The following is a 27,749-nucleotide window of genomic DNA, read 5'->3' on the forward strand; positions in this document are numbered from 1 at the left end:
AAGAAATAGACCAGAAATGTTCTGTGAGGACTGCGGAGCAAATGCTGACTTGATCCTTCATCTCCTGGCAGCTCCTCCCCACCCCCACCCCAAGGCAGGCACTGTGTTCGTCGTCCTCTGCCAGGAGGAGGGACGTGACTTGTCACCATGGCGCCAGAGGGAGGACGGGAAGCGGGCAGGCTCAGAGCCTGAGCCCATCAGTGCTTGCCTCCCCCCGCAGAGGAAGGCAGAGCGAAGTCTGGCCATCCTCGCTCCAGTTCAAGTCCAGATTCCTGGTCCGTCTGGGGCTGCAGGGGCCACCTGCTGGCAAAGCCCTCCTGACTGTCCCAACCCCCAACCACACCCACACCCACCCCGCCCCCCAGAGTTTAACCCCCTTCCCCTGCTTTGTTTGCTCCCACCGTGCACTTCTCACCGGCACAGTCTGTGCCTGGTTCCCAGCCCCAAGGACAGGCCGGGCTGCCCCAAATGTCTGGGTCCTCAGCACCAGGAGGGGCATGGTCCGCACTTGGCAGGTGGCGGCACCCCGTGAGAGGTTGGCAAGGAGGGCAAGGTTCTGAGAATCGGGCACAATCAGCCCCCACCTGCACACTCCCTCCTGGGGGTCATCAAGAACTAAGACCTCCAGCAAGCCTGACCCAGGTACCCTCATACCTGAGGCCCCGGCTGGAGGCAGGGCCATCCCCAGGCTCCCAGAAGCCTTTCGGCAGAGTGGGGCACGGGGTCTGGGCGGTTGGCCTGTGCTTGGAGCAGCCTTGCAAACGGGGCAGGCAGCTCCCAGCCTGGAGGAGGTGTCCTAGACACCTAGTGAAGCTCCCCACCAGCACCTCCCATCTTACTCTTCCGGCCTGCAAGCTGGTCTCCTGCCCCAGGCCTACCCACTCCCACCTGGCAAGGCTTCCTGCTCTGCCTCCTCCAATTTCCACCTACCCTTCCAGCCCCTGCATGGCTGTCACCTCTTCTGAGGAGTCTTCCAGGATTACAGCAGAGATTTCTCTCCCCTTTGGCCTCTGGGGTCACAACCTAGGGGACCACACAGGGTGGGAGAAGGTCCCTGGTGGGCAGGCAGAAGCTAGAGGTCTGCATCCCAACGAGTCTCATTTCCTCTGGGCCTCAATTTCTCCACACGTGCAGTGAGCTAGGGTGGGTCAGGAACAGGATCATCTCCCTGGGCCTGGGGTCCCACAGAGCCTGCCTGCCCTCGGAGGCAGGGGGCCCACGTTCCTTGGAAGACAGGGTTAGGGTTGGGCGGGGGGGAAGGTTGGTGGGCCACAGATCTAGAGTAGGGGTTGGGGGCGGGTGTGGGGAAGTCCACCCGCTGTCCGTCTTCACGGAACAAACAGCCCTTCCCTGTCCCATGGCTAGACAACGTGTGGCCCCCAGGGGCCTGCATCTACCCAGTGCCTGTGGGAAATTCAGGCTCAGTCCCAGGACCCTTGCTGCCCCAGGGGCTCCTGCTGGGGGACGTGAGCCCCTCACAGGTAGGGAAGGCAAAGCATGGCAAGGGCTCAGGCAGCACACACCAGGGCTGACGAGGGCAAGGCGGGAGGGCCCTTCCTGGGGGAAGCGGCTGGAGCCAGCCTCCATGGAGACCAAAGCTGACTCTAATCCTGTCCATAGGGCAGGATCCTGGGCTGCGGCCCAGGGACTGGGTGAACCAGGGAATCTAGGCCTTCAGGGGCCCTAGGCCTTGGGGGGGGTGGGCAGTAGAGGCAGCAGGATGTGTCACAGCGTGAGTACAGGAATTTCCAGGAAAAACGGAGCATCACAGGGAGCATCTGGGTGAATCCTTGCCCTGTGACCAGCCCCATGCCGCTGACTTGCAGGGGTGATGACACAGACCTGCAGACTCACTCGCCACGGGCGCTGGTGGTGCCTCTGGACCCAGGACCCCCTTCTGCAGAACCGAGGCGCACTCACCGGGGATCGCGAGCTGGGAGATGTGGGAGAATAGCGGGGCAGCCTGAGGCTGCGGGTGGGAGGCACGGAGATACCGGGGTGGGTCTCAAAGGGTGCATAGGCGTTCCTGGGGGGCTTAGGGGGACATGGAGCTCCAGGCTGAAGCTGAATGGGGCCTGGATGGTTACCTGGGGCGAGGCTGATGCCCAGGGGCTTGTGTGGGGCCAGAGGGCCCCCCGGACTTCGGAGCTGCCCCGGGCCAGGTATGAGGGTCTCCTGACCTCCTACCTCTAGCTCCCACAGGCCCAGGGACGCCCAGGGCTGTAGTCTAGGCCGCCCTCAGACTGCGCGGAGGGAGGAGGATGCTCAGGCAGGTCCGTGCGCTCTGCAGAGCATGGAGGGCTATGGCCTGGGGCAGGGGTCTCACCCAGCTTTCTTCAAGGCCAGCCCAAGGCACAGGTCCCTCCTCCTGTCCCCCAAGCTAGGCATTTGCTCAGAGGTCAGGACGCGTGCTGGGAGGAGAGTAAGAACACTGGGTTGGGGTTCCAGGGCCCAGAGGAACTCTGATGGGACTCAGGTCCTGTCAGGAGCCTGGGCAGGAGAGGGGAGGCCCCCCAGGCCTCTAACGCTGCCCCAGGAGCCCAGTCCTCCAGCAGGCCCACCCCACCTGGCACCTTTGCAAGGACTCACAGGCCTGGGGCTGGAAGGGCAGGCCTGTTTTTGGAGGGGGTGGGGGGGTCCTTCTTGAGTTCTAGGCCCTTCCAGAAGCACAAGAGGCGGTCCATGCTGTAAATGCCATGCCAGGCTGTGAAGGCAGGGTCCAGTGCTCTGGGACACACAGATGGACAAGCGCGTGTGCGCACGCGCGCACACACACACACACACAGGCAGACCCCTCCCCCCTACTAGGACAAGTGGCCCTTTCTGCAGCCGAGTGGGGGTGGCCACACACTTGCCCCTTTGTCCATCATGTCCCAGGCTGCTGTCTGACAGGGAGAGGAAGCAGCGGGGGCCAGGGCTGTGTGTGGGGAGGTCCAGCCTGGACACTGGCACTGGGGAACAAGGGTCTGGTGTGAGGGTCACCGAAGAGACCAGTGAGCGTGGCCGAAACGACAGTGTTTATTTCCAGCCCCCCTGCCAGCACGTTCCCTGGGGCTCTTTTCCTAATGGGGGAAACGGAAGCTCTGGAGGACAGGGGAGGCCAAGGGCAGATGCTCAGGCCCTTCATGCAACCGACGCAGGCGGGGATGCCGGCCGCTCGGCCCAGAGCTGGCGGCCAGGGCCGCTGCCCTCTGTCCCGGATGCGCCCCCGGTGCCCGCGGCACTCCTGTGAGGGGCAGAGGCACCCAAGCAGCCCCGGGGCTGGCCAGCCGGGGATCCAACAGCTCTGAGAGGGCTGGGCGGGTTACCTGAGGCACTTCACCGTCCCCCTCAGGGTCCTGGCCGCATGGGCGCTGTTCTCACCAACACGCCAGGGCTCTGGCTGGACTGGGGCCACGGAAGGCACTTCCAGCTGCGAGAGAAGCGCGGCAGACGGGCAGGGCTGCCCAGGGCCCCCTCCCTTCCATGGGAGGGGTACAGGGCACCCCCACTTGGCCTGCAGGGCACCTGACGGGGACAGGGATGGGGGTGTGCTCAGGCCTGAGGCCACCTAGAAAGCCTACCTCTCCCGCCCCCAGCCGGGCACCATCAGCTCTGGGGGCCCCCAGCCCCCAGCCCCAGCGGCCCTCCTCCTCCTGGCGCCGGCCCTGCTCCCTGCCAGTTTGGGGCTACCTGGGAAGTGGTCAGCCCCGGGCGCCACCACCTACAGCCCTTGGCCTCAACAACCAGAAGAGCGGAGACTCTGTAGCAAGAGAGCAGCCGCGGGGGGTGGGGCGTCCAGCAGGGCCATGCGCCGGAGGCTTTCCTCTCCAGAGAGGCTGCAGGGAGGGAACCAGGCTGTGGGAGGCCCTGCCCCGCCTGCCGCAGGCCCCAAGGCCCGTCTAAAGGCAGGCCCAGCAGGCTCACCGACCATATAAGGCGGCCTGTGGCCAGCTCCCCGCTCCCCGCAGCTCCTGGCTGGAGGCCCACTAGCCCGGGGTCTTGGTGGCGAAGGTCAGGTAGCCCGTGTGGCCCACGGCCTCCTTCATGGGCGTCCCGCTGCGGAAGGGGTGCACGTCGGGGTGCGGGTGGGCCCCCAGGTCGGGCGCGGGCAGGCTGACCGTGCGCACGTTGAACACCTGCGGCAGGACCTCCAGCGTGCTGAGCTCCGAGAAGCCGCGGGCGGCCAGCGCCTGGCAGGTCCGCTGCACTTGCTCGATGCACGGCGAGAAGGAGCAGAAGCGCCCACCTGTGGGGAGCCGGGCTCAGGGTTGGAGGGCTGGGGGTGGCAGGGCGGAGGCCGGGCCCGCCACTGTCCCCGGGGCAGCGGGGGTGAGGGGGGCAGGCGGGGGCCCAGACCACGGTGGGGCCGCAGCTCCCCTGGAGCTGTGTAGAAGGGACCGCTTAGACCGAGCCCACGACCCTGATTCCGTCTGGACTTGGGCACCGCTACCCTCCGCTTCCACAAGGAAGCCAAGGCCTGGGGCCGGGACGAACCACCCGTCAGGGGTCAGGGCGGAACCTCTGCCTGGCAGCCGCCAGATCACCCCACCCAGAACAGCTCCAGCCATGCAGGGCGGCAGCAGCGGGGGAAGGGGTTCACAGGCGGTGGGAGCCGCTGCTGTCACGGGAAATTAGAGGCTGTCACCTGCTCGGGAGAACAGGAGGCGCCTACTCCGAGCGGAGCCTGACGGCCGAGGATGACAGGGTGCAGGCGGAGCTGACAGCCCTTCCTGCTCCTCCCACCACGGCCCACCCGCGTGTCCCTCAGCCTGGCCCCGGGCCAGCCCACGTCCCTGTCCTAGCAGGGAGGGTGTGGGGAAGATGCGGTGGGGACAGGGACGTGGCCGGGCGAGTCCTCAAATGGCCCTGAGGCCTGGTCAGCCACACCTGGGGACAGAGACACCCCCCCCCCACAGGTCTTCAAGACGGTGTGGGCCTGGAGGAGGCACGAGCAGTCTGAAGCCAACCCAGGGAGGGCACAGGGTCATCCCCAAGAAGGAACCCAACCCCATGCCTACCACCAGGAAAACAGGCCCCACCAGGCAAGGGCCCAAGCCTGCTGGCCAGCCCAAGTTCCACAGAGCCTGGGGACGGCCCTTCGTGGGGGTCTGCACAGAGCAGGCAGGGGAGCCACTGGAAAATGCAAGACCCACAAGTAAGTTGGGAGCCTCTGGGACCAACAAGATCGGACCCAGCAAGAGCCCAAAGGAGGGAGCTTAGAGGTGCCTGGGGGATGGGGACGGTAGATAGCACAGCTCTCCCAGGGCCAGCCACCAGGACGGAGGCTTCGTGACAGGAAGAAGGCCCAAGAGTGTGACCCCCTGCGCTCGGCCCAGGCTGGGCAGCTGCCTCCAGCCTCCATGGGACTGGGACCCCGGACTATGGTGCCTGGGGGCAAAGCTGGAAGGCATGCAGGTGTGGGGAAGCGAGGCCCACCTTGGCAAAACCCAGGGTCAGGGTCACAACAGGGGACCCCCTGGGAACCGTTGCCTGGAGCCCCTCACTCGTGAAGCCGCGCCTTGGCACCTCTTTCGGAGGGGCGGCCCTTCCCCGGGGGCACCCTGGGCTCCCTCCCTGCTCTCCCGGCGGCACTACTCAGCAGGGAGGGGGGAAGGGGCCCTGCCTGGGCCGGCTCCTTCTCCAGAAAAGGGAAAAACCCAGGGCCTCGCCAGCTCCTCCCTGGCAAAGAGCCAACTTTCCCGCCTCCTTCCCACCTCCTTCCCGCCTCCACGTCCAGCATCTTCCCTAAAAGGGGCCGTTAGCCGGCTTGTGGCTGGGGGGAAGGGAGACTCCGCTGGCAAGGGCTGGGGTCAGGGGCTGACCTCCAACCCCTGAAATGTTCCCTGGCATGGGCCCCACGTCTCACCGAGGTGGAGCTGCCACATTCCCCAGCGAACTCAGACATCACGTCCGGGTGAGAGTGGGACAAGGCCAAGGAGCAGGGGGTCAGCTGGGGCTGCCTTCTCCCGGGACCCTACTCCTTCCAACCTCCCCCTCTCATGGGCTGACCTCCCTGTTGAGTCCTCAGCCAGCCTGACCCACCCCTATTTTGGGCCAAAAGGGGCCCTGGCCTGGCCAGGCTGCGTGGCCTGGTGGTTTCTGACCCCTCTGGGCTTCAGGTGACCCAAGGCCCAGCCCAGGAGCTTAGCCCCAGGGCTGCACCAGAACCCTCACTGTACCTTCCACCTTGAGGGCGTCCCAGGCATGGCCCACGGCCTCCCAAGGAGATGGGATGTCCAGGAAAACCGCATCTGCCACCTGGGTCACGCCGAAGCCGCTGCGGCACACGTCGTGGTTGCGCACTGTCACCCAGCGGCCCACCCGATGCTCCTGGAACTCCTCCCGGGCCTTCTCTGCCCGCTGCTGGTGGAACTCCACCGTGTGCAGGTGGCCCGTGGGCGCGATGGTGCGGATGATGGCGTGGGACACGGAGCCGCTGCCAGTGCCTGATGGGACGGGACGCGTGTCAGGCGGGCCTGCTGGGGACACTCGAAAGAACTCCACCCTCACCCTGAAAGACCACACAGGCCCCACAGGGACAGACGATCCCAGTTACTCGGGGGCATCGCTCCCAGAGCTGCCCGTCAGGTCCCGGCCGCCTAGTCTGGTTACCTGGGGCCGCACCAGGTCTGGGTGGGGAGCTGGGGTTTATTTCTTGAGTCTGCCTTGGGCCTGGGGGCGGGGGAGAGTGGCAGCCCTACCCAATCCCATGCCAGAGGCCCCGCAGGATCTGTACAGAGTGGACAGGGCAGCGCGGGCCTGTCCCGTACCCTCCACCCGGTGGCTGGTCCCGAGCCCCTTCCCCCAGCTCCTGGCCCGCTCAGGCTGCCCATCCCTCTGCCCCTCACCCGCCTCCACCACACACGGGCGGCGCTGTCCTCCTCCCCGCGGCCTCACGGCAATGAGCTGGGACATGGCAACCTCCTGGCGACACGGCGCCGGTCTTCCGCCTCATCGTCCCCTGGTTCTCTTCCACCTGTTCTGGCCACTCCTTAGCTGCTTTCAGCCGCCCCTCAGCTTGGACTTCCTACCTGGCAGCCCCCGCCCACCGCCCCGCCCCCGCAATGACCGCCCCCCCCCCCCCCGTTGTTTCAGATGCCAGCCTTGATGAACACGCTGCAAGGCCATGTCCCTGCACTCCAGACTCCTACCCAGTGTCCAGTGCACACGCATCCCCTACCCCTGCCCCAAACAGCTGACCGGCGCTCAGCAGAAACAAGAGCAAAGCTGGGCCTGCTCCAATCCCAAACCCCTCCCTGCCAAGCCTTCCCCAGCCCAAAGGCACCCAGAGCTCGGCCAGACACCCCAGAAGCACCCTCAATGCCCCTCTCCACCCAGCATTCAACCCACTAGTAACTTGTGTCTCCCCCCAACTCCCACCCTGCCACCCCGCTGTCTGGGGTGACCACCACCAGCTGGCCCGGCCGCCTTCTATCCTGCCTCAAACACAGCAGAGGGTCTCTTCACCTCAGTCACACCTGCCTTCCCCACCCCACACCAAGCAGAGTCGGACCCCTAATGGCCCTCTGAGCCTGTTTCCTCCTGACCTCACTACCTGCTTTGGCCACTCGGGCCTCCTTACTGGGCCCGCACTTTGCATGGCTCGCCCTTAGGGAGACGCTCTCCCTTGGCTCTTGGCAGTGCCTCCTTCTCATCATTCCCAGCTGAACATCTTGTGAGAAGTTTTCCCCGACCAAACCAGCTGGAGGGACCCCTGGGAGTCGCCCTCAAACGTGCAGCCTTACGACAATCAACTCAGCACTGAAATGGTGACACTGGGCTGACTCGCCGCTCGGGGATGCAGAAACCTGACCTGTGCTACTCAGGGCCGGCCCCACAGTTCCTAGACCGGGAGCCGGCACAGCAGAGCACGCACAGTAGCAGGAGGTGGCACCGTCTTGCGGTCCTGCTGTACTGCCGCCACCATTACCCCAGGTCCCCTGCGGATGAGCAGATGGCCACTGCCCAGCCCCTGCCCACCCTCTGACCCACAGCCCACGTCTGTGCCTGACCCTTCCCACTTCAGAGTGTTTGGCTGGGCAACAGGAACCATCCAATTGTCCACATGCAGAAGGGCGAGATGGCCTCGAGTCCTCAGAAAGTTGGAAAGTTGGTGAAAACTTTGTGACCTTGGAGCCCAGCTGCGCAGCCCATGACGAACACGCTGGAAATCTAGGTGCTCGCGTGCCTGGGCTGTTCTTGGCTGCGCTGTATGCTTCAATCTCCGTCCTAGCTGGCCCCATTGCCCATGTGTATGTATGTGCGTGAAACGGCCAGGACGGACCTCGGGCCCTGGACTCGGTACAGTGCTGCCAGCCGAGGATGAGCTTGAGGCAGTCTCCCTACCTACAATGAGCACCTCAGAGCAGCTCTGGCCTCCCTCCGGGAAGGGGTGGTCAGAGACTGCTAGGCCAGGAGCTCTCTGCTCTTCTGTCAGCAAAGAGGTAGGGAACGGCAGTCGGCAGCCAGGCCAGAGCCGAGAGGCGCTCTGGCCCTGCCCCACCAAGGCAGGCAGGACCCTCCGCGAACAGCAGCTCCTGGCGGGGGAACGTGCTGGCCCTGCAACATCAACTCTCAGGTCACGGCGCCAGCCTCCTAACCAGTTCCGCCGCGTCTCACTCCCTGCAGTCAGCCCCCCAGAGACCTCCTGCAAGAGACAAGCTGAGCACCCACGCCCGTCCTCAGGAAGGGCAGGCTGGAGGCTGTCTCGATGCTGGGTCGGATCTCCATCTTCACGTCACTTTTCCAGAAACAGAACTGAGGTAGCCCAAAGAACTCACCGGATTCACAGACCACAGAGCCAGGCCGGAGCTCCAGCATCATGGTGAGCAGAGCAATGTCGGTGGAGTAGAGGATCTGTGTGCGGTGCGGCAGGTTCAGGGTCCAGAGCTCAGGCGTGGGGTGCAGCACATACACCCAGCCACCTCGGCCACAGGTCACCTTGGAGCCGAAGGGGCGGCCGATGAGGTCTACGGAGTGCCGCAGGACACCATGCCGGGTCTGGGTCTGTGCCCCACGCTGCACGCGCACTGCTACCATGGCACCATGGCCCAGCGACAGGATGGCCGTATCACCCTCTTTGATCAGCTCCTCATAGGCCACGAAGCTCATGGTGTTGCGATCGGGCAGGTGGCTGGGACCTGGGAGGAAGCGTGTCGACATGAGTGCGGAAAGGTGCCAGGAGGGCGCACCTGGAATCTGGGCGATGGACTGTGAGGCGGCTGCCTCGGTCCCTGGCTGCACCCTGGCTGGACAGGTTAAACCCTCCTCGGTCTGGGTTACGAGACCCAAGTCACCCGCCCTAATCACAGAGGGAGAAACGGAAGCGGGGCCACGGCGGAGGACGGGCCCAAGATTTCCCACCAAGCAAGGGCCGGAGCCCAGCCGACTGGCTGCCGTGCTCCAGGGGCGAGATGAGGGTCTGGTCTGCGCTATCACCTCCATGCCGCGCTCCATTCCGCGAAGCCCCCCTTCCTAGTCTCCCCCCAAGCGGGCTTTCAGGGGGATGCAGGAGCGGTAAGGGCCCCCCGGAAGGGGTCGGGGTGCGTCAAGCCGGGTCGGCACCGGGCGGGGGGGGGGCCCGAGCACAGTCTCACCCGCCTCGCGCGGCGGGGGCCGCTCCCGGACGCTCCGCACGTGTCGCCGCGACGGCGGCTCCACACTTCCGGCTCCCGCCCGGCGCCCGCCGATGGCGTCACGGCGCCCCGCCCCCCCCCGCGCGGGATGCCGGGACCCGCGGGCAGCCCCGCCCGGCCGCGGAGCGCGCCTCCTGGGCGCCTTTCGGTCAGCTGCGGCGTCCCTGTTTACACAAGCTCGTGCGGGGGACACTCGGGGGGCTGCAGCGTCCCCGCGGCCGGGCTGCTGTGGGCGGGCACCGGGGCTGGGCTTCCCGGCAAGGCCGGCCCTCGCTAGCTCCCCAGGCGCGTCGAGGCGCTTCGCCTTGGCCGTGGTGCCCGCGGGACCGCCCTGGGAGCCCCTCAGACCCGGCCCCGGGGCGGACTCCGGAAAGTGAAGTTGCAGACCGGTGGGTTGTCCGGGAAGGTGTCCAGACGGCCTTAGGCCGGGCCCGGGCTCCCCTGCGGGCACGTCCTCCACTGCAGGGAAGCCGTGGGGCAGGGGCAGGTCGGTGGTGCCGAGACGCAGGAGCTGGGTTCACGCTGGGGTCCGGGAGGCCCAGGCGAGCGGCCTGAGCAGGGGGCTGGGGGCTGGGGGCTGGGCAGCGGGAAGGCAAGGGCCAGAAAAGGGAAGCGCAGCCCTGTTCTGTCTCAGCCCGGCTGACTCAGAGCCAGCTCCTCGGTGGACAGTGTGGGGGGAGGGAAGGACGACAGGGCTGTGGGACGCCTTTCTCCATCTCCCAGCTTCCAGCAACCAGGCCTTGTCCTGTTGGCCCTGGGGACCTGAAAGGGATAGAGACTCTCCCGCCGACCCCTGCTACCCAGAGGCTGAGTCAGGGCTTAAACCAGGGCCAGCTAGCAATGACCCCGGGCCACACCCCAGGCCCACATAGCTCCTGCCTGGCAAAATGGGAATGGCCAGGCCTGCCATAGGGTCTGTGGCCCTTGCCATGGGTCCCACAGAATCCATGGTGGAAATCCATGGTGGAAACCCCTGCCTAGCCTCAGGTCCACCGCCCCCACCCTGCCCCCACCATGCCTCTGCCCTGGCTGGACCTCGGTCTGGGAACCTGCCTTGGGGGGTGGTAAAAAGTTAAGGGGAGTTAGGCGGCCTTCCATTCCCCGTGGATTCATGTTCCTCTGGGATCAGGTGCCTGTGTGGCTCATCATGGCCTCCCTGCCTCTTGCTCCCAGCACTGAGACGAGCCGCCCCGTCTGCGGCCACCTCTGTTCAGGTGATCTTCGCTCCTTTCGTGATGCACCTGCCTGAGTCACCACCTAATCGCTCCCCTGGAAGATGTCAGCATTCCACTTCTGGGGGATCTTCTTCCCCAACCTCTCAGCTGCAGTACGGAGCTGGGGCTGGGCGCCTACTAAGAGTCTAAATTAGAACTTGGTGACTCGGCTGTGGTTTCCTGTGGTCCCAACTTCCCACTTGCCTCTGTCCGTAACTGGCTGGCCCAGCTCCTTCCTCCAGGCAGCCTACCCAGAGTTGCCCGTCTGTCCCATCCACACCTGCCCCAGCCCTCAGTCTGTGTCCTCAAAGCACCAGCTTCCCCCAAGCTCCAGCTGATGACCCAGGTCAGGTGGGCACCTTGCTTTGGGCAGAGTTTATATATTGAGGCTCCACTAACAAGAACTGATTCTATATAAGCCCAGCTAAGTCTCACCATATTAAACTCTCTCCACAATCCTATGGAGCAGGGGACTGCGCGGGGGGGTGCGGATCACTTTACAGATGGGAAGATGCAGACTCAAGAGAGGTTAGGTAGTTGCCTCAGGTCACATAGGCAATGGGTCCACAGTTGGACTGGAATTTAAAGCCAGTAAATCTTGACTTCAGAGAACCAATGGTAGATCTGAATAAAGGTGAGAGCAGGCAGGAAAAAGACCCTGGAGAAAAGGGTCAGAGTCACTCTGGGGGAAAGGGAGAAGCTGAAGATTTGCACTGGGGGAGGCTGCACCTGGTAGGGACCAAGCTCCTCCCTTCTCTGACTAGCCTAGCCTCCTGCCTCAGAGTGCTTGACCCCAAAGCAGCTCCCACTCCTCTCCTGACCCCAACCAGCTTCCCCTTTGGTTCTTCAGAACTAGGGACAGGGCACAAAGAGGAAGAAATGCTCAGCCTGACTGCCTTCTTTTTTAAAAAAGATTTTATTTTATTTTATTTATTATTATTTTTAAAAGATTTTATTTATTCATTTGATAGAGATCACAATTAGGCAGAGAGGCAGGCAGAGAGAGAGGAGGAACCAGGTTCCCCGCTGAGCAGAGAGCCCGATGCCGGGCTCGATCCCAGGACCCTGAGATCATGACCCGAGCCGAAGGCAGAGGCTCTAACCCACTGAGCCACCCAGGTGCCCCCAAAAGATTTTATTTTTAAATAATCTCTACGCACAGCGTGTGACTCAAACTCACAACTCCGATATCAAGGGTTGCGTGCTCTCCCCACTGAGCCAACGGGGCAGCCCATACCCTGACCGCCCTCTGAGGACAGACTGAGAATGACCTCTGGCCCCTGCTTGGCTCTCCCATCTGGCCTACCTCTGCGTGCCTACAGCTGCAGCACCATCAGGCAGGCTAAGTCCCACAGATGCCAAGCTGGGCATTCCATTGAAGCTTCCCTCCCCCTCCAGGGCCAGCTGGTTAATGTGCAACCAGGTGTGATTTCTGAGGAACCTGGACCATAAACTGGTTGGGTGACGTCACCCAGCTTCTTGCCCAGACGCTGCCAAACCGGCTCCTTGGGCCCTGGGGAAAATGGAGGGTCTGCAGGCAAGGGTTAGGCCACTGGGGCAATGTTATTCTAGCTGCGGTGGAGGCTGGCACCATCCAGGCCTCCCCAACCCTTGCTCCTCTGCTCTGGGACCACCCAGGCTCCCAAGCAGCTTCCGCCTGGTAGGGGCCGCCATGACCTTTAGGTCTAAGGGCCTTGGATCTCTCCTCTCCTCCCCCAGCACAGCTGTCGATCACTCATGCTGTGAGTCTAGTCCCACCGAGGCTTGGCCTGCCCCAGGGGTCCCCAGGATGGGCTCCAGGTTAAGGTAGCCCAGGGCCGGGCACTCCCGGACCATTGAGGGTTTGCTGGACCTCTGACCTGTCTCTCTGTCTCCCACCTTCTGGTCTTCCTTCGCTTCTCTGCAGCATGGTACAACACCCGTGTCCGAATGCTGAGGACTGCTAGAGCCTCCGGCAGGAGGGTCACAGGGGCCTGACCTTGAGCAGGGCAGCCCCAAACCTCTGGACTGCCCCTCGCCAGTGTGGGCCGTGCTCTAGGGAGGACAGGGAGCAAGACTTTCCGGCCTTCCACCCAGTAGGCCAGGCCCGTAGTGGCCTGAGGGTGGAGAGGGGGTTCTTCTGAGAAGCCCCGAGTTCCACATCCCCCCCCCCCCATGTCTGAAAGCCAAGTCAGCCTCCAGACCTGCAGAAACAGAAACTTGAGCCCATCAGGCTGTGGGTGGGGGTGGGGAGGTAAAGAGGGCAACTGCAGATGATTTCTAAAACTGGAGGAAGGGGCTGCCCGGGGCACAGTGCGCAGAAATTCCAGTCTTAAGGGACACCTGCTATCTGGGCAGCCCGGGGCCATTTGCCACGTCGCGTTGGTTTGTTTTACATACCTGAGAAAATGCCGACAGGGAACAGGTCAAAGCATGCTAAGGCGCAGGAGGGAAGGGCACTGCCCCCGCGGCGGCGCACGTAGGCAGAGGCGAAGGGACTCGCTCCTCTGGGCTTTTGCTCCAGTGCGCATTCCCCAGAGGCACCAGACACTGGGATTGCTCGCGCTGCCTGTGCCCCGGCCCTGCCCAGCAGCACCCGTCTCCTCCCCGATCTGCCAGTATTTCCTTCTGGTTTCCTTCGGGTTCGGGCGGCCGCTTGCTTGGGGCCAGCCCTCCGGCAGCGGCCTGCAGGGATGCTGTGCAACACAGAGCTCCGGGCTTCGCCGCCTCTCCTGCTTTAGTCACAGGACAGTGTATGATGGACATGGACACACAAGCTCCAATTCACTTTTTTTCCCTTTTTCTCATTAAAAAAAAAAAAAAAGGATTTTATTTACTGGGACGCCTGGGTGGCTCAGTGGGTTAGGCCTCTGCCTTTGGCTCGGGTCACAATCTCGGGGTCCCGGGATGGAGCCCCACATTGGGATCTCTGCTCCGCGGGAAGCTGCTTCCCCTCCCCCCCCCCCGCCCTTCCGCACCACTTGTTCTCTCTCTCAGGTAAACAAACAAATAAATACCTTAAAAAAAAAAAAAGATTTAATTTATTATTATTTTTTTAATTTATTTATTTAAAGAGGCCGCGTGAGTGGGGGAAGGGCAGAGGGCAAGGGAGAGAGACTCTAGAACCCCCCACAGAGCCCCCCACACTGTGGGCACACAGCCTGTCTTGCTTTGGAGCTTGATCTCATCACCCCGTGGTCATGACCGGAGCTGAAATCAAGAGTCAGAGGTGTAACCCGCTGAGCCACCCAGGCGCCCCTTTCTCTTCATTTGACCGCACGAAGGAATTGCATTACTCCAAGCTAAAAGCAGACCCCAAAGGGTCACATTATGTAAGCCACGAGGTTTCTGAACTTGCGATAAGGGACAGAAGGGAAATTCTACTCGTTGCAAGGAAATCCTCACGTAAGCTGCAGTGACTAAAAAGCACTTAAAACCCATGAAACTGGGGCGCCCGGCTGGCTCGGTCGATGGAGCACGCGACCCTTGATCTCGGGGTTGTGAGTTGGAGCCTCACGTTGTGGGCTGAGACTACTTAAAAAAAGATGAACAACAACAACAGCCCGGCCACGCAACTTCCGCTGGTCGTCCTCAGCCCGGTCGCTGTGAGGAACTGGTGTATGCTTTCGCACGGTCCCCCTGCAGCGGGATTACTTCTCCGTATTCTGGGTGCTCATTGCATCACTGTTGTAGGCAGACTTCCTCTTACACACCTTCATTAAGTTCTTTCTCTTGTAATCATTGCTGACTTGGAAGTGGGAAGGGTCTTCCTGCCCCTTCTCTGTTGAATGCTCTTGTGGATGTGACCCTCAGTGCCAGCAGGAAGCAGATCATTACTCTTATTTGCATTAGCAAAGGGTTCAGAAGAGTGGAGGTTCTGCAGGGCAGACATAGGACAGGATCCCTTTTCCTCGGTGGAAATGGCCGACGGAAGGCCTCCTGGAGAAGGCAGGTGGATCTTCAAGAGGTGAGGGGTTTGAGGGGGAGGCTGCGGAGTCCTTGCTGGTGGCTCAATGACTAGGGGTCTAACTCATTTTTTAAAATAACTGTGTAATACTCCATGCTGGGGACACACCTTCCTACCCCTGGCCAGTCCCCAAGTGATGGGCATCGAGTTCTATCCAGGCTCATTTGTATGTGTTTCCCATTGCACATCTCTATCCGCAGAGAAATGAGACTGTCCTTTGTACAGGCTGGATTCCTAGAAGGGGGATTGCTGGGTCATGGAGTACAAGCAATTTTAATTTTAATATACTGCCAAATTACCTTCCACAAAGGACGTAGCCGTTCACAGTTGAGGCAGTGTGTGAAGGCCTGTCTGTCCACATTCCAGCCCGTAGCCAGCCCTGGCTGGTGTCAGTCTTTCACATTTTTGCCATCTGGGTGTACTGGGGGCAGTGGAAGGAAGGTATAGTCCTAGTTTTAATTTGGATGATTCTGATTTTTAGTGAGGAGCGGTTTTTGGTTTTGTTTGTTTTTACATGTCACACATGCTTATTGTTTGTTCGTGTTTCCTCCCATCTTTGCTGACAGTCTCTGGGGCCTGCCTTTGGGGGTGGGGTGGTGAGATGAACCTGTTCCCGGTGGAAAGGGGCCAAGGCTGGGGTCTGGAGGCTCTGAGGCTGTGCAACCCCGGTGGCTTCCAGAGCCATGTTGTTCTCTCATGTCCCAGGAAGGGCTGGGCCGGGGGTCTCTGGCTCGGGTCCCCCGGAGTCGGGGCACTTGCCCAAGGTCAAGGTACCGCGGGAGCCGCCCCGCTGGACCGCAGCCAGACTGCGCCTCCCGGCGCGCCCTCGCTCTGCACCAACAGTGCCCGGGAGATGCCTCCGGACACCTTGAGGAAGGTCGGCGGCTCCTGGCCGGATCGGACCGGGCGGGGGTGGGGTGGGGGAGGGTTAGTACCTGCTGCGGGAGCGCGGAACGTTCACGCCTGGACCCTCGTCGTGACCGCCGCGGGCCCCGGCGGGACCGGGGAAGGCCAGAGCCCGGCTGCAGAGGAGCCCGAGCGCCTTCAAGTGCCCCGCGGCTCCCTGCCTCAGTTTCCCGCCCGGAGGCAGCGTGGGAGGGAACTTCCAGCACGTCCAAGGGCTTGAGGTTTCGGCCGCGGGGTCCTGGGCGGACGCCGGGCGGGGTGGGCGGGCTGCGCGGGGTCCCGGCGAGGAGACAGCAGGGGTGGGCGGCCTTGGGGGGGTTGTCGGGGGCCGCGGGCGGCGGACAAAGCGGCGGCACCACCCCGCAGCGCGGGCCAATGGAATGAATGGGCTATAAATAGCGGCCAATGGGCGGCCCGCGTCGCGCCCCTTAAGAGCCGCGGGAGCGCGGAGCCGCTGCTGTTCGCCTGCGCCGCGCCCGGAGCCGCCGACGGACGGAGAGTCCCTGCCCCGCCCGGCCACCCGGTGAGTGGGCCGGGGGGCGGGCGGAGGCCGCCGGGGCGCTGGGGCGGGGGCGCTGCTGCGCACGAAGGGGCTTGTGGGCCGCAGAGTCACGCACACCGGGGTCCGCCGCCTGGAGCGCGCGCCGGCGGGGCCTGGGGTCCTGGGCGGTGCGGGAGCGCCCTGCGCGAGCTGCGGACCCCGCTGACCTTGGCCGCGTCCCAGGGTGACCAGGAGCCCGGGCAGCGAGGCCCCGGGTGGCCTGCGCGTCCCCGAGGGGCCCGGTGCGCCGGGTCCTCGCTGACCCCCGAATCTCCCCGCAGCTCGCCGCCGCCGCCGCCGCCGCCGCCGCCATGCCCTTCTCCAACAGCCACAACACGTTGAAGCTGCGCTTCCCGGCCGAGGACGAGTTCCCCGACCTCAGCGGCCACAACAACCACATGGCCAAGGTGCTGACCCCCGAGCTGTACGCGGACCTGCGCGCCAAGAGCACGCCAAGCGGCTTCACGCTGGACGACGTCATCCAGACCGGCGTGGACAACCCGGGTACGCGCACCCTGGTCCCGGGGTCAGGGTGCGGGTTCTGACCCGCCAGAAATCACCGTGGGGCTAGGGTCCAGCGCCTCCCCCAGAACCGCGCTCGGGCCGGGGTTCCGCCGTCCCCCTTCCCGGGCGGAGCTGCAGGGTCCTGACGCGCTCGCTTAGGCCTGGCCGTGACGTCACTGCCCCATCCCGCGTCCCCCCAGGCCACCCCTACATCATGACCGTGGGCTGCGTGGCAGGCGACGAGGAGTCCTATGACGTGTTCAAGGAGCTCTTCGACCCCATCATTGAGGACCGGCACGGCGGCTACAAGCCCAGCGACGAGCACAAGACCGACCTCAACCCCGACAACCTGCAGGTGCGGGGCGGCCCCAGGTGGCGGGGCGGGCTGGGGAGGGGTCTCCCGGCGCTCACCCCGGCTCCGCCCCCAGGGCGGCGACGACCTGGACCCCAATTACGTGCTGAGCTCGCGGGTGCGCACGGGTCGCAGCATCCGCGGCTTCTGCCTTCCCCCGCACTGCAGCCGCGGGGAGCGCCGGGCCATCGAGAAGCTCGCGGTGGAAGGTAGGGGTCGGGCCGGCCGGCCGCCCCCCCCCCCCGTCCGGGGTATCAGTCACCCCAGTCACCCCAGTCACCCGAGCCGCCGCTGCCACGCTCTTATCTGCGCGCCGTGTCCGGTTTCCCGGGGGGACGGAGGCCCAAGGCCCAGCGAGGTCGCGGTCTCGGACCAACGCCTGCACCGGGCTCACACAAAGCCGGGCGGGCGTGGGGGCCGGGGCCCGTGTGTGTCCTCCTGAGCCTGCCCCTCTGCAGCTCTGTCGAGCCTGGACGGGGACCTGGCCGGCCGCTACTACGCTCTCAAGAGCATGACCGAGGCGGAGCAGCAGCAGCTCATCGACGACCACTTCCTCTTCGATAAGCCCGTGTCGCCCCTACTGCTGGCCTCGGGCATGGCCCGTGACTGGCCAGACGCCCGCGGTATTTGGTGCGTGTCCCCCTTCCCCTCCCGCGGGTCCCCCTTTCCCCTCCCTCTGGCCCTCCCCCCACGCCGCCGCCGCCGAGGAGGAAGAGGGAGGGGCCGCACTCCTGGGACAGGTTTGGTTCCTCCGGGCCTCCTCACAGGTGACCTTGACCGCGCAGGTACGTGAGAGGGACTCCAGCTGGAGGCGGCTCAGGCCTCGGGGGAGCTTAGAAGGGGGCGACGGGTGGCGCTGGCTTCTCTCCTCCACCCTCCTCTTGGGAGCTGGAGCTTCTTGTTTTCTGTCTCCTTTCTCATCTCCTCCTCTACGGGGACTTTGCCAGGTGCCGGGTGACGCAGACGCGTCCTAGCGGGGGCTGGGGGAAGGTTACAGCCTCGGGCCTGCACTGTCTGCGAAGGGCGGTTTCAGCATCCAGATACACCCCTTCCCTCCGCCCCTGACCTCCTAGGTGGGGCCCTCCGCCCTCCCCCACACCTCAGACACGTAGCACACGACCGCCAGGGTGGGGCGGAGCGCAGGCTTCTGGGTACAGCTGGATTGAGCACCTGAGGGACTTAGAAAGTTCCTGGGGTCTGGGGTCCCCCTAGAGCTTTATTCTGGATGTGTCCTAAGACCATAGTCCAAGGAGGAGGCTTGACTGTGCCCCTCCCCCAGGCACAATGACAATAAGACCTTCCTGGTGTGGATCAACGAGGAAGACCACCTGCGGGTCATCTCCATGCAGAAAGGGGGCAACATGAAGGAGGTGTTCACTCGCTTCTGCAATGGCCTCACCCAGGTCAGGCCTGACCACCCCAAGCTGGGTGGGCACAAGTGGGGTCTGGTGCCAGGGAGGGGCCAGGGCCGAACTCCAGAGCTCAGGCAGGGAGTGGGTGTCCCCCCTCGGTCCCCCTGGGCCCTCAGGTCCCAGCTAATCCCTTGGTGGGGGGCTCTCAGCTAGGGCTCACCTCTCCCACTTCTCTACCTCCAGATTGAAACCCTCTTCAAGTCTAAGAATTACGAGTTCATGTGGAACCCTCACCTGGGGTACATCCTCACCTGCCCATCCAATCTGGGCACAGGCCTGCGGGCCGGTGTGCACATCAAGCTGCCCCACCTGGGCAAGCACGAGAAGTTCCCGGAGGTGCTCAAGCGGCTGCGGCTTCAGAAACGAGGCACCGGTGAGTGGGGCAGCGGCTGCCCGCAGTCCTCCCTCTGGGGCAGCCCCCCACCCGGCTCCTGCTGAACTGGTCATCTCCCCAGGTGGTGTGGACACAGCTGCTGTGGGGGGCGTCTTCGACGTCTCCAACGCGGACCGCCTGGGCTTCTCGGAGGTGGAGTTGGTGCAGATGGTGGTGGACGGCGTGAAGCTGCTCATCGAGATGGAGCAGCGGCTGGAGCAAGGCCAGGCCATCGACGACCTCGTGCCGGCCCAGAAGTGAGGCCCCAGCCCCCACCGCCACCACCACCAGCCCTGCCGCTTCCTAACTTATTGCCCGGGCAGTGCCCGCCATGCACCCCTGATGTTCGCCACTTGGCGGCTGAGCCCTTAGCCTCGCTGTAGAGACTTCTGTCGCCCTTGGTAGAGTTTATTTTTGTGATGGCTAAGACGTTGCTGATGCTGAAATAAAACTAGGGTTTCGGCCTGCCGTGAGTCTTGGAGTAGTGTGTCCCCTTCTGGGCAGATGTGGTGCCCAGAAGCCAGGCTGTGGGGGCCTCCATCCTTTCTGCTTTGCTTTCTCGAAGAAGGGACGGCAGTCGGGAGGCAGTCCCCCTGCTGTGCCCATCCAGTCCTGTTCCGAGAACAACTCCCTTGCCGCCCTGTCTACTTGGCTTCCTTGCAGGCGTGGGATGGGCCGGTGGGGAGGCGACAGGGAGAGGGAGGAGCTCCTGGGTGGCAGAGCCCCACCCCCAGCGTCTAGGGTCACTAGGGCCTGGGGGGTGGAGCCTGGTACTTAGCCTAGCCCCATCCTGCCGCGAGGGGGAGGTGTGGATGCCGGCTGGGGGGTGGGCAGGAGCCCAGGAAGAACGTGCCCCCCTTCCAGTTTCTCTTCCTGTCAGTCTGCCGTCCTCCTGCCCCCTCCAGCACCTACACGGTCACCGCAGTCTCTCCCCTCAGCTGCCCTTCCTCTGAGCTTCCGTAGGCCGAAAGGGCCTAGCCCTTCAGTTCCTCTCAGAAAGCCCTGGGGCCCCTTTGGAGCTCCCTCTTCCCTGCAGCCTCCTCTCTAGGGCCTCATGGGATCCCCCCCATATGGGCCCTGGGCAGCAGTGTGGGGGTCGGGGCTGTTGAGGGTAGGGGCTCCTTGGTCTCCGTTTCGCAGCCAGTTCACAGCTGCCACTGTCCTCAGCTGCTCTTTCGCTGTGGGGGGGCTGGGCCAGGGCTTGGGGAGTAGGAGCGGACCCGGTGAGCCAGCCAGGGGCAGGGCCCGTCCTCGAGCTCCACGGTTCTGGGGGCAGCTTGTGCTGCCACCTGCTGGCCAGGGCCACCTCGGACTTGCTCCCCCACCCGACTTGAACTACACCCGCTTTAGGCTAGGAGGCCCTAACCACCCCTAAGGTTACCCTGCAACTGGGCAAAGAAGCCAGGCCCGGCCTCTGTGCCCTCCGCATCCTGGGCCGGGACAGTCTGGCTCACTGAAGCCTGGGCTTTTGTGTTCTCCACCCTGGGGCCCAGGGCCTGCAGTGCAGAAGCCCCAGGAGGTGCGTCTTGTCATCTGCCTTTGCCAGGGGAAGGGGCACAGGCACAGAAGCTGGGGGAGTGAACCCCTGGGTGGGATGGGGACAGGAGGGGGCAGGGCCCCTGGTGCACATGGTTGGCAAGGATAGGGTCTCTGAACCCATCCTTTGGGTTTGGGGCTGGCACTTGGTCCCCGCCTTCGCTGACCGGCCTGGGTGCCCATCAGGTACGGCTCCTCTCTTTTTTAGCTTCAGTTCGTGGGGACTGGGCCAGGACGGAGTGTACACAGCAGACTGCAGAGGCCGGTAATTTGGGAGGAAGGGCCCTGAGGAGCACAGGAAGTACGGCCCGCTGGAAGCGCCTTATGCTGGCCACCCCCCGGGGTGGTTCTGCTCTACCCTGAGGCGTGTGCAGGCACCTGCCCGCCTGTCAGGCAGGCACTTCACCTCCTGAGAGGTTTCTCTGCTGTCTGCACCGTGAGAATGGGGCCCACTTCCTTCACGACCAGTGGTTCCGTAAAATGATGAGCTGGAGCCTCCACACCTGTGCAGGCCTCTCAGCAGAACGGGGGGCAGGCCTGGCTCAGGACTTCTCGCTGGCAGGGAAGCCCCACCTCCCCCAGAGCCGGGCAGGCCCGGCCCCGCTCCTCACCTGTGCTGCCGCCTCCAGCGCCTGGGCGCTCTCAGGAAGCTGGGCAAACTGGCGTGCTTGCCACGGGCCCAGAACTACACCTACTTTTATGGGCCACTTGTTTTATTTCCCCTGTAATTTTCTCTTTGCTCTCTCTCATTCTCATTTTATTTGGTGCTGCTGAATGCACTTTTCCAGCTGGTCAGTTCTTTCTGGGACAAAGTGGGGCTTACGGTGCTCTCCCCTCACTGGGGGTACCTCTGCTTGCCAGTCCCTGGACCCTCTGACCAGAGTCCCTACAACCTCCCCCTTTCCTCTGGCTTCCTGAGACCCTTCAACAGGGTGAATTTAATTTTCCTTATGAAACCACAGTCAAACGTGGGAAGTCTAAGAACACCCTATCACAGCACAATATGGAGAAAACATTCTTTCATTTGCTTCCTGTCTCGGATGGACACCCACCAGTCAGCAGCACTAAGAGCATCTATCTCTGTCCCCGACCCCCCCCTTCCCCCCGCCGGGGCCCCGCCAGGACACGCCCCCCAGGCAGGGCTTCTCAACTGCACCCACTCACACCAGGCAGGTGACTCTTGGGGGGGTGGGGGCTTCCCTGGGCACTGTTACCCCCCCCCCCCCCGTGAGAAGTCCACGCAGACATGGCCAAATGTAACCTGAGGGCCAAAATCTCCACTTGCCTCTTTGAATGGGAATTAATTTTTTCTTAAGTAAGCTCTGCATCCAATATGAGGCTTGAACTCCCAACCGCAAGACCGAGAGCCACCCGCTCTACTGACTGAGCCTGCCACGTGCCCCACGCTCCAACTGCCTCTGTGAGAACCACTGCCCTACAGAAGTAGTTAAGAGGTACAGTGACTCAGAATGGGGAAGAACAGGTCAGGACTGCCAGCGATAAAGGGCTGGTTACAAATCCAGGCCACCTCCCTCTGAGGGGCGCCATGCGGGCATCCCAATAGTGTGAAGAAATCCGCGAGACGGAGGCAAGCTTAAAAAAGTTGGAAGTGTAAAAGCAGGTTATAAAACAGCTTGTACTCTGGATCCCAGAGCATGTATGGAAAAACCCCGAACAGTAGTTAACTGTGGGTGGTGGGGTAACAGGTGATTTCCTTCTTTATACTGTTTTCCAGATTTTCTACAGTGAACATGTATTACTTACATAAGTTGAAATAAATTCTTTTTTAAGTGGTGTTTAAAAAGACGCTCTCATGTGTCACAGTTCGTGGGAGACCACTAAGGCAGGACGTCACTGCCACCGCCCGTCCGTTGCTCGGCACAAACTGATCACCGCCCCTGGGGTGGAAACAGACTCGAGGCGAGGGAGGAATGGCTCCACGGTCACCGGTCTGAGACCACATGTTCCAAGTCCTGCGCTCCTTGTGCTGCTCCTTGACTTTTCAGAACATTCTAGACCCTCAGTGTGCAGCTCCTGCCGCTCTGAGCATCGACCGCACAGGCAGCAGCTGCCGGGTGCCCACAGGGAACCGTCCTAAAGCAGCCTGGAGTCTGCACCCTGCACTCGCTTGGATTCTGAGCCACTTTCTTCCTCCACAGATAACAAAGGGAAGCAGTGTGTGGCAAGACTCATCTTTGTGGCCGCGAGGTTTCCATGGATGAGGGAGCAGCATGTCAGCTTGGAGAACTAGGAGTTTCACCTGTGAACTGGAGGACACTAACCTTGGTTCCCAAATCTGGTCACAGACTGTCTGCAGGGACCCATGCGCGGTGCATACACTCCTTCCTCCTTTCTCCCCAAACCTGTCTTTGTAGAACTCATTCTGCCTCAGTGAAGTCTTTCAAAGAACCAAAGATGATGTTTTTGGTTTTGGAAATAGGACTTTCACACCCTTCTCAGAGTTGGGGGGTGTCAAAACTTAAGGCTCAACTTAAATATTTAACTTTAAGACCCAGAATTGCCTAAAGTACTCCTAGCTCCTCCCATTCATAATGAGAAATCCATCTCCTAGTAGCCATTCTCCCCTTCTCCTTTCAGAGCAAAACCCTGGCTTTGAGCCCAGCACGCAGCTGCACTGCTAGAGGAGCGCATTTCAGAGACGCCCCTGAGGCAGCTGTAACCATGGGGATAAAAACGCTCCAGCAGCCATCTTGGGCTGTGAGGCAAGGGCCAGCTAGGGCCAGCAAACGAGGACCTGCACATGTGCAGTGCACGCACCTGGCATGCACACGTGCCCTGGCCAGCACCGCTCCTGCTGGGGCGATGGGGACTGGGGTGCTGCCCTGCCTTTCATGGACCCCAACTGCAAGGCTTGCTGGTCTGGCAGGACTTCAAGGTGAATCTGTCCAAGACTTTGGCTGGAACTCAATCCAGTAGCTTCAGAAACACAGCCTGGGTTACCCCTCCCCTCCCCAAAGCCAGTGTGCACTCAGAACGGCAACATGCGAAGGAGACACACGGCAGAGACACCAACACCTCTGGGCCTTTCATTTGCTGCTTTTGGTCTGACCTCGAGCTCCCTCTTGCATGCCTGTTTCCTGCTTTCCACATCTGGTCCACCCTACCGGAGGCCCACCTGTGCCCAAATTCCCGGGAAGCTCTCCCTGCCTGCCCCAGCCCTCCTTTTGGGAAGGACCTCAGTCGTCACATGTCATTGTCCTTGGGCTTGATCCTTTAGTCACTCTCCTGTCATATCCTGCTTCGCTGTGACTTTTCTCTAGAACCCTGACTGTGGGGTCAGGCTTCGGGTCTTCCTCCATCCATCCTGTCCCACCCCAAGCGGGCTGCTTCCATTACTGGGAAAGGTGGCCTGTGTTAACACATCCCCTGGGGTTACTCCAGAAACACACGACTTAGCAACAAAAGACAATGTCCATTAAGTTTTCCCTAAGTGAAAAGTCTAGTTTTGTCAATACTTTTGACCCACCAACTGCCCAGCACATTCTGAAGCACTTCAAACGTAGTACCCTTTCGAGAAGAAATAATGAAGGTGGCCCGTATTCAACCACACTCGAAACTGCGGACTTTGTGCTCGGACAGGACCCATCCGCGCTGCTGCAGCAGAAATCAGAGCGACACGCTTACCTTAGAGAGGAGATGCTCTGGTTCGGGGAGGCCGGAGGTCCTGCCTCGTCCTCCTCATTCTTCCCGGAGACCAGAAAGGAGGGCCAAAGCGCTTTCCATCTCCTCCGTTCTCCTCGCCCGAAGAACACAGGAGAACAGGACTTGGCCCAGCTCCAGTGTTTTGGTCTAACTTATTACTGACATGATTCCAGGAAATGCAACCCAACAAAATGTGCCCTGCATCTTGAGTGATGTGGGGACAAAAGACACACGGCGCACCTTTCTGGGTAGCAGAACCCCTGCCCGCTACATAAAGGCTGGGCCGCTGTTTGATGGGCCGCAACACAAGCCCAACAGGATTCTCCAGAGTTCAGAGAAGGTGGGGAGAGGACCCAGGGACCCAGGGCACCGGGGCTGAGAGGATGGGAACCGCAGAGATCGGAGGCAGCAGGTGACGAATGAGCTGGGTGCTGCAGAGCGAGCAGAAGCTGGCCGGAGGACAGGAGCAGAGGAGGGACCAGCTTGATCAGTGCCCCGGGGTACACAGAGCAGCTCCTGGTGCCGCACCAGGAAATGGCCCTCAGGGGCACCGTCTACCAAAGGATTTTGGGTGCCATATTCATGAACATGACTACATATGCTCCTATTTCCCAGCTTATTTCCATGCAAAACACGTCTGATTTGAGAATGTATTCACACCTACCCACGCCTGCTGGCAGCTCCCTTTAGAGAGTGAGGGAGAGGCAAGTCAGTGCAGACCTCACTCAGGAAGGAGCTGGCATGCCGGTGCCCCACACTGGCCAGGATGCTTCCACTTTGGTCCCTGGGACCTGAATTCCTAGTGTAGCAGGGTCTATTTTTGTCTGGCGACAGAGCTCTACCCCAATCCTGCCATGTCACTTCCTGAGAAAGTACTGGACCAAAGTCCTCTTAAGAGAACAGAGGTGCATTGTCTGACATACTTTACTGGGATGGTGACAAGACAGAGCCTGTTCAGCGGGGCACTGGCCATGGCACGGCCCCTACACGCGCCCTGGGTTCGAAGTAGGATGAGCCTTCCATGGCTGCCTTTGCACACTCACAGCTTCCCTTTCCACTGAGCAGACCAGGGGGTGCTTCAGGCTGCCCCTGGAACCTCCACCCCCTCCCCTTCGTGTAGCACTGACCATGCCACATTTCCAGACTCTGTGTGCCTCTCCCGGTGAGAGCGAGCTATTAGCAGACTTGGGTTTTACCATAGTTCTTTTTGGATCCCCAGAGTTCAGCATGGGGCCCTCCAGAGTAGCTGTCTCACTCTGACCCCCCAAAAATGCATGTTGAACCAACCTATGAACAAACCACCATGAAAAATCTCCACATTTTGTCCAGAAACACCTGAAAGGAACTGGGGCAGTTTAACTTGGGGAAGCAAAACTCAGGAAGAAACACAATTTTTATCTTCAAATACTTGAGCCCTGACTAGTGAAACCTCCTAGGAGTAGGAGGCCACCAGGGCTGGGCAAGAAGCTGCCTGAGCATCAGGAACAACCGGGACCAGACAGGACTCTCCGCCAGCCCCCCTCCCCCAGCCCAGGGTGTGCGCACGTGCGTGTGCACACCCTGGCACTGAAGGTGCCCAGCAGAAGCTGGACAAGTTCCTGATGAGCAATTCCACATTCCCCTCCAGCTCGAGGGATGCGTTCTAGAGCTCTGGCTTAAAATAGCACAGAGAGGTGGGTTCAGCGGGTGGGAGGCAGAGAGCAGGAAGCTGCAGAAGGCACGAGCTGGGGGAAGGGCTGCGGCATGATCAGCTGTCCCTGCTCTCAGTGACGCCCCCCAGGAAGGCACCTATTTGTCAACCCACTTGGTGAGAGGGTATCTCACCACGGCCACAAACCACTGCGATGAGTATCTGGGGAGCTGGAAAAAGACAGGAGAACCTCAGAATTTGTAACCAATCAAGCCCCACCACAGAAACAGCAAGACAAATCAACAAAGCAATCCAACCAAAGCCAACAGCCTGGAAGGGCCTCCTGTAGCCCCAGACTCCCTAGCCTTCCCGGAGAGACCTGGGTCACCTCAGCAAGCTGTGCTCTAGTCTCGCCCCAAGGAGCAGGCTCCCTGTCTCAGGCAGGAGATACCTGAGCTCTGCGCCTCCTGTCTCCCCTCTGGCTTGGTGCCTGCGACCAAGCACTGGGAGCTGAGGGCTACTGTTCACACCCCAGAGACTCTCCCACCTCCAGCTTGCCACTCCGCTGCCAAGCCTCGCACGGCTGCTCTCTTAATGCCCTAAGCATCACGCTGTGCATCTCTGCGGTGTGGGACACGGATTAAGGGTCTAAGCCAAGAGCTTAACCCCCCAGTTTCACATCGGATGGCAAATGTCATATGATTCAGGACCTAATCCTGGACGCCCACAGCACCCACCCAAGGACTGGTATGTCTTGCGCCTGACTTGACCGAATGACACAATATAGGCGTCAGCTATTTGAACAACTCGGTGAAGAGAAAAGCACATTCCCAGCCACCTCTGAGCCGTGACTATAAAACAGAAAGTTCTCTCAACTCAGACAGTTGCTGGAGACCAAGGACAATGGGCCACAAATCAAAACACCAGTTCCTACAGCTGCGCCTGCCTCATCCTTGGGCCTTGGGCTATGGGGGAACCTCAGTAAGAGTTCTGACTGAAGCCACTGAAATTGCCTTGTGCTTTCCAGGTATTTCTTGCCCATTCTACAACTATTACTACTTACTACTACTACTTCTCCTCCTCCATCAACACCATCATCATTATTTTAAATGAATATTTATTTTGTTTTAAGTACCTGGCACTATTCTAGGTACCCGGATATAGGGGGAAACACACACAAACCAGGGCGCCTGGGTGGCTCAGTGGGTTAAGCCACTGCCTTCGGCTCAGGTCATGATCTCAGGGTCCTGGGATCTAGTCCTGCGTCGGGCTCTCTGCTCAGCGGGGAGCCTGCTTCCCTTCCTCTCTCTCTGCCTGCCTCTCTGTCTACTTGTGATCTCTCTCTGTCAAATAAATAAATTAAAAAAAAAATCTTTAAAACCCCCCCCCCCAAAAATCCACCACAACACACACACACAAACCACCCTTCCCCTTGGGGCCTGATTTCTAACAAGGACAGGGAGGGACAAAATGCATTTGTCCGCACTGCTGACGTAGCACAACACGAAGCAGCAGACCTGGGCCAGCTGGTTGGAAAAGCCGGTGTGGTGTGGTGTGATTTTACTTTATTTTTTTCTTAAAATGCAGGCTCCATGTCCAACGTGGGGCTTAAACTCATGGGCCTGAGATCAAGAGTCACATGTTCTGTGGACTCTGGGCCGGCCAGGCACTCCTGAACCGATGGGATTTTAAATGTGATGGCAGGGGCATGTGGGCAGCTTAGTTGTGGCTGGGCATCCAATGCTCGAATTCAGTGCAGAGTCTGCTGGAGATTCTCCCTCCCTCCCTGCCTCTGCCCCTCCCCTCGCTCTTGCTCTCTTTCTAAAATAAATCTTTAAAAGCGAAGGCAACAGTAGGCCTGTTGGAGGAGAGGCGACCAGCAGTCTAAAGGGAGGGTGGGGTGGGGCAGAGCCAGGATGGGGGGCACCATCTGCCTCCTCTGCCTAAGCTCTTCCACCAGACTCACACTCTTCCCCGTCCTGAGGACATATGCCAAAACCTGGAGCCTGGAACACAACGGAACAGGTTGGTTTCCTAACATCAGGCTCAGAGACC

General features: G+C 61.4%; 2 protein-coding genes across 3 annotated transcripts; one reads left to right on the forward strand and one right to left on the reverse strand.

The window, feature by feature from the left end:
* Positions 1–3,000: 3,000 nt before the first annotated feature.
* TRMT61A (tRNA methyltransferase 61A) lies at positions 3,001–9,643 on the reverse strand. Of its 2 annotated transcripts, none has more exons than XM_044230773.1 (4): positions 9,579–9,643; positions 8,763–9,122; positions 6,162–6,428; positions 3,001–4,228 (listed from the first exon to the last, which is right to left on the reverse strand). In XM_044230773.1, the coding sequence occupies exons 2-4, from the start codon at positions 9,091–9,093 to the stop codon at positions 3,969–3,971; spliced, it is 858 nt and encodes a 285-aa protein (XP_044086708.1). In that variant the 5' UTR covers positions 9,094–9,122; positions 9,579–9,643; the 3' UTR covers positions 3,001–3,968. The 2 variants fall into 2 exon arrangements, with proteins under 2 accessions (XP_044086708.1, XP_044086709.1); XM_044230774.1 differs by lacking the exon at positions 9,579–9,643 and adding an exon at positions 9,421–9,555.
* Positions 9,644–16,151: 6,508 nt separating this feature from the next.
* CKB (creatine kinase B) lies at positions 16,152–19,333 on the forward strand. Its single transcript, XM_044230703.1, has 8 exons — positions 16,152–16,206; positions 16,506–16,728; positions 16,929–17,083; positions 17,157–17,289; positions 17,539–17,710; positions 18,360–18,483; positions 18,676–18,865; positions 18,948–19,333. Exons 2-8 carry the CDS (start codon positions 16,536–16,538, stop codon positions 19,124–19,126), a joined length of 1,146 nt encoding a protein of 381 aa, XP_044086638.1. The 5' UTR covers positions 16,152–16,206; positions 16,506–16,535; the 3' UTR covers positions 19,127–19,333.
* Positions 19,334–27,749: the final 8,416 nt, after the last annotated feature.

This window comes from Neovison vison, chromosome 13 (genome assembly GCF_020171115.1).
Source record: "Neovison vison isolate M4711 chromosome 13, ASM_NN_V1, whole genome shotgun sequence".
Lineage (NCBI taxonomy): Eukaryota > Metazoa > Chordata > Mammalia > Carnivora > Mustelidae > Neogale > Neogale vison.

Coding starts and splice junctions, on each gene's coding strand:
- TRMT61A (XM_044230773.1), bottom strand. CDS start 9,093: ATGAGCTTCGTGGCCTATGAGGAGCTGATCAAAGAGGGTGATACGGCC. Junction 6,429..8,762: donor CTCTGTGGTCTGTGAATCCG/GTGAGTTCTTTG, acceptor CCGTCCCATCAG/GCACTGGCAGCGGCTCCGTG. Junction 4,229..6,161: donor GGACGCCCTCAAGGTGGAAG/GTACAGTGAGGG, acceptor GGCTCCCCACAG/GTGGGCGCTTCTGCTCCTTC.
- CKB (XM_044230703.1), top strand. CDS start 16,536: ATGCCCTTCTCCAACAGCCACAACACGTTGAAGCTGCGCTTCCCGGCC. Junction 16,729..16,928: donor GACCGGCGTGGACAACCCGG/GTACGCGCACCC, acceptor GCGTCCCCCCAG/GCCACCCCTACATCATGACC. Junction 17,711..18,359: donor CCAGACGCCCGCGGTATTTG/GTGCGTGTCCCC, acceptor CCCCTCCCCCAG/GCACAATGACAATAAGACCT.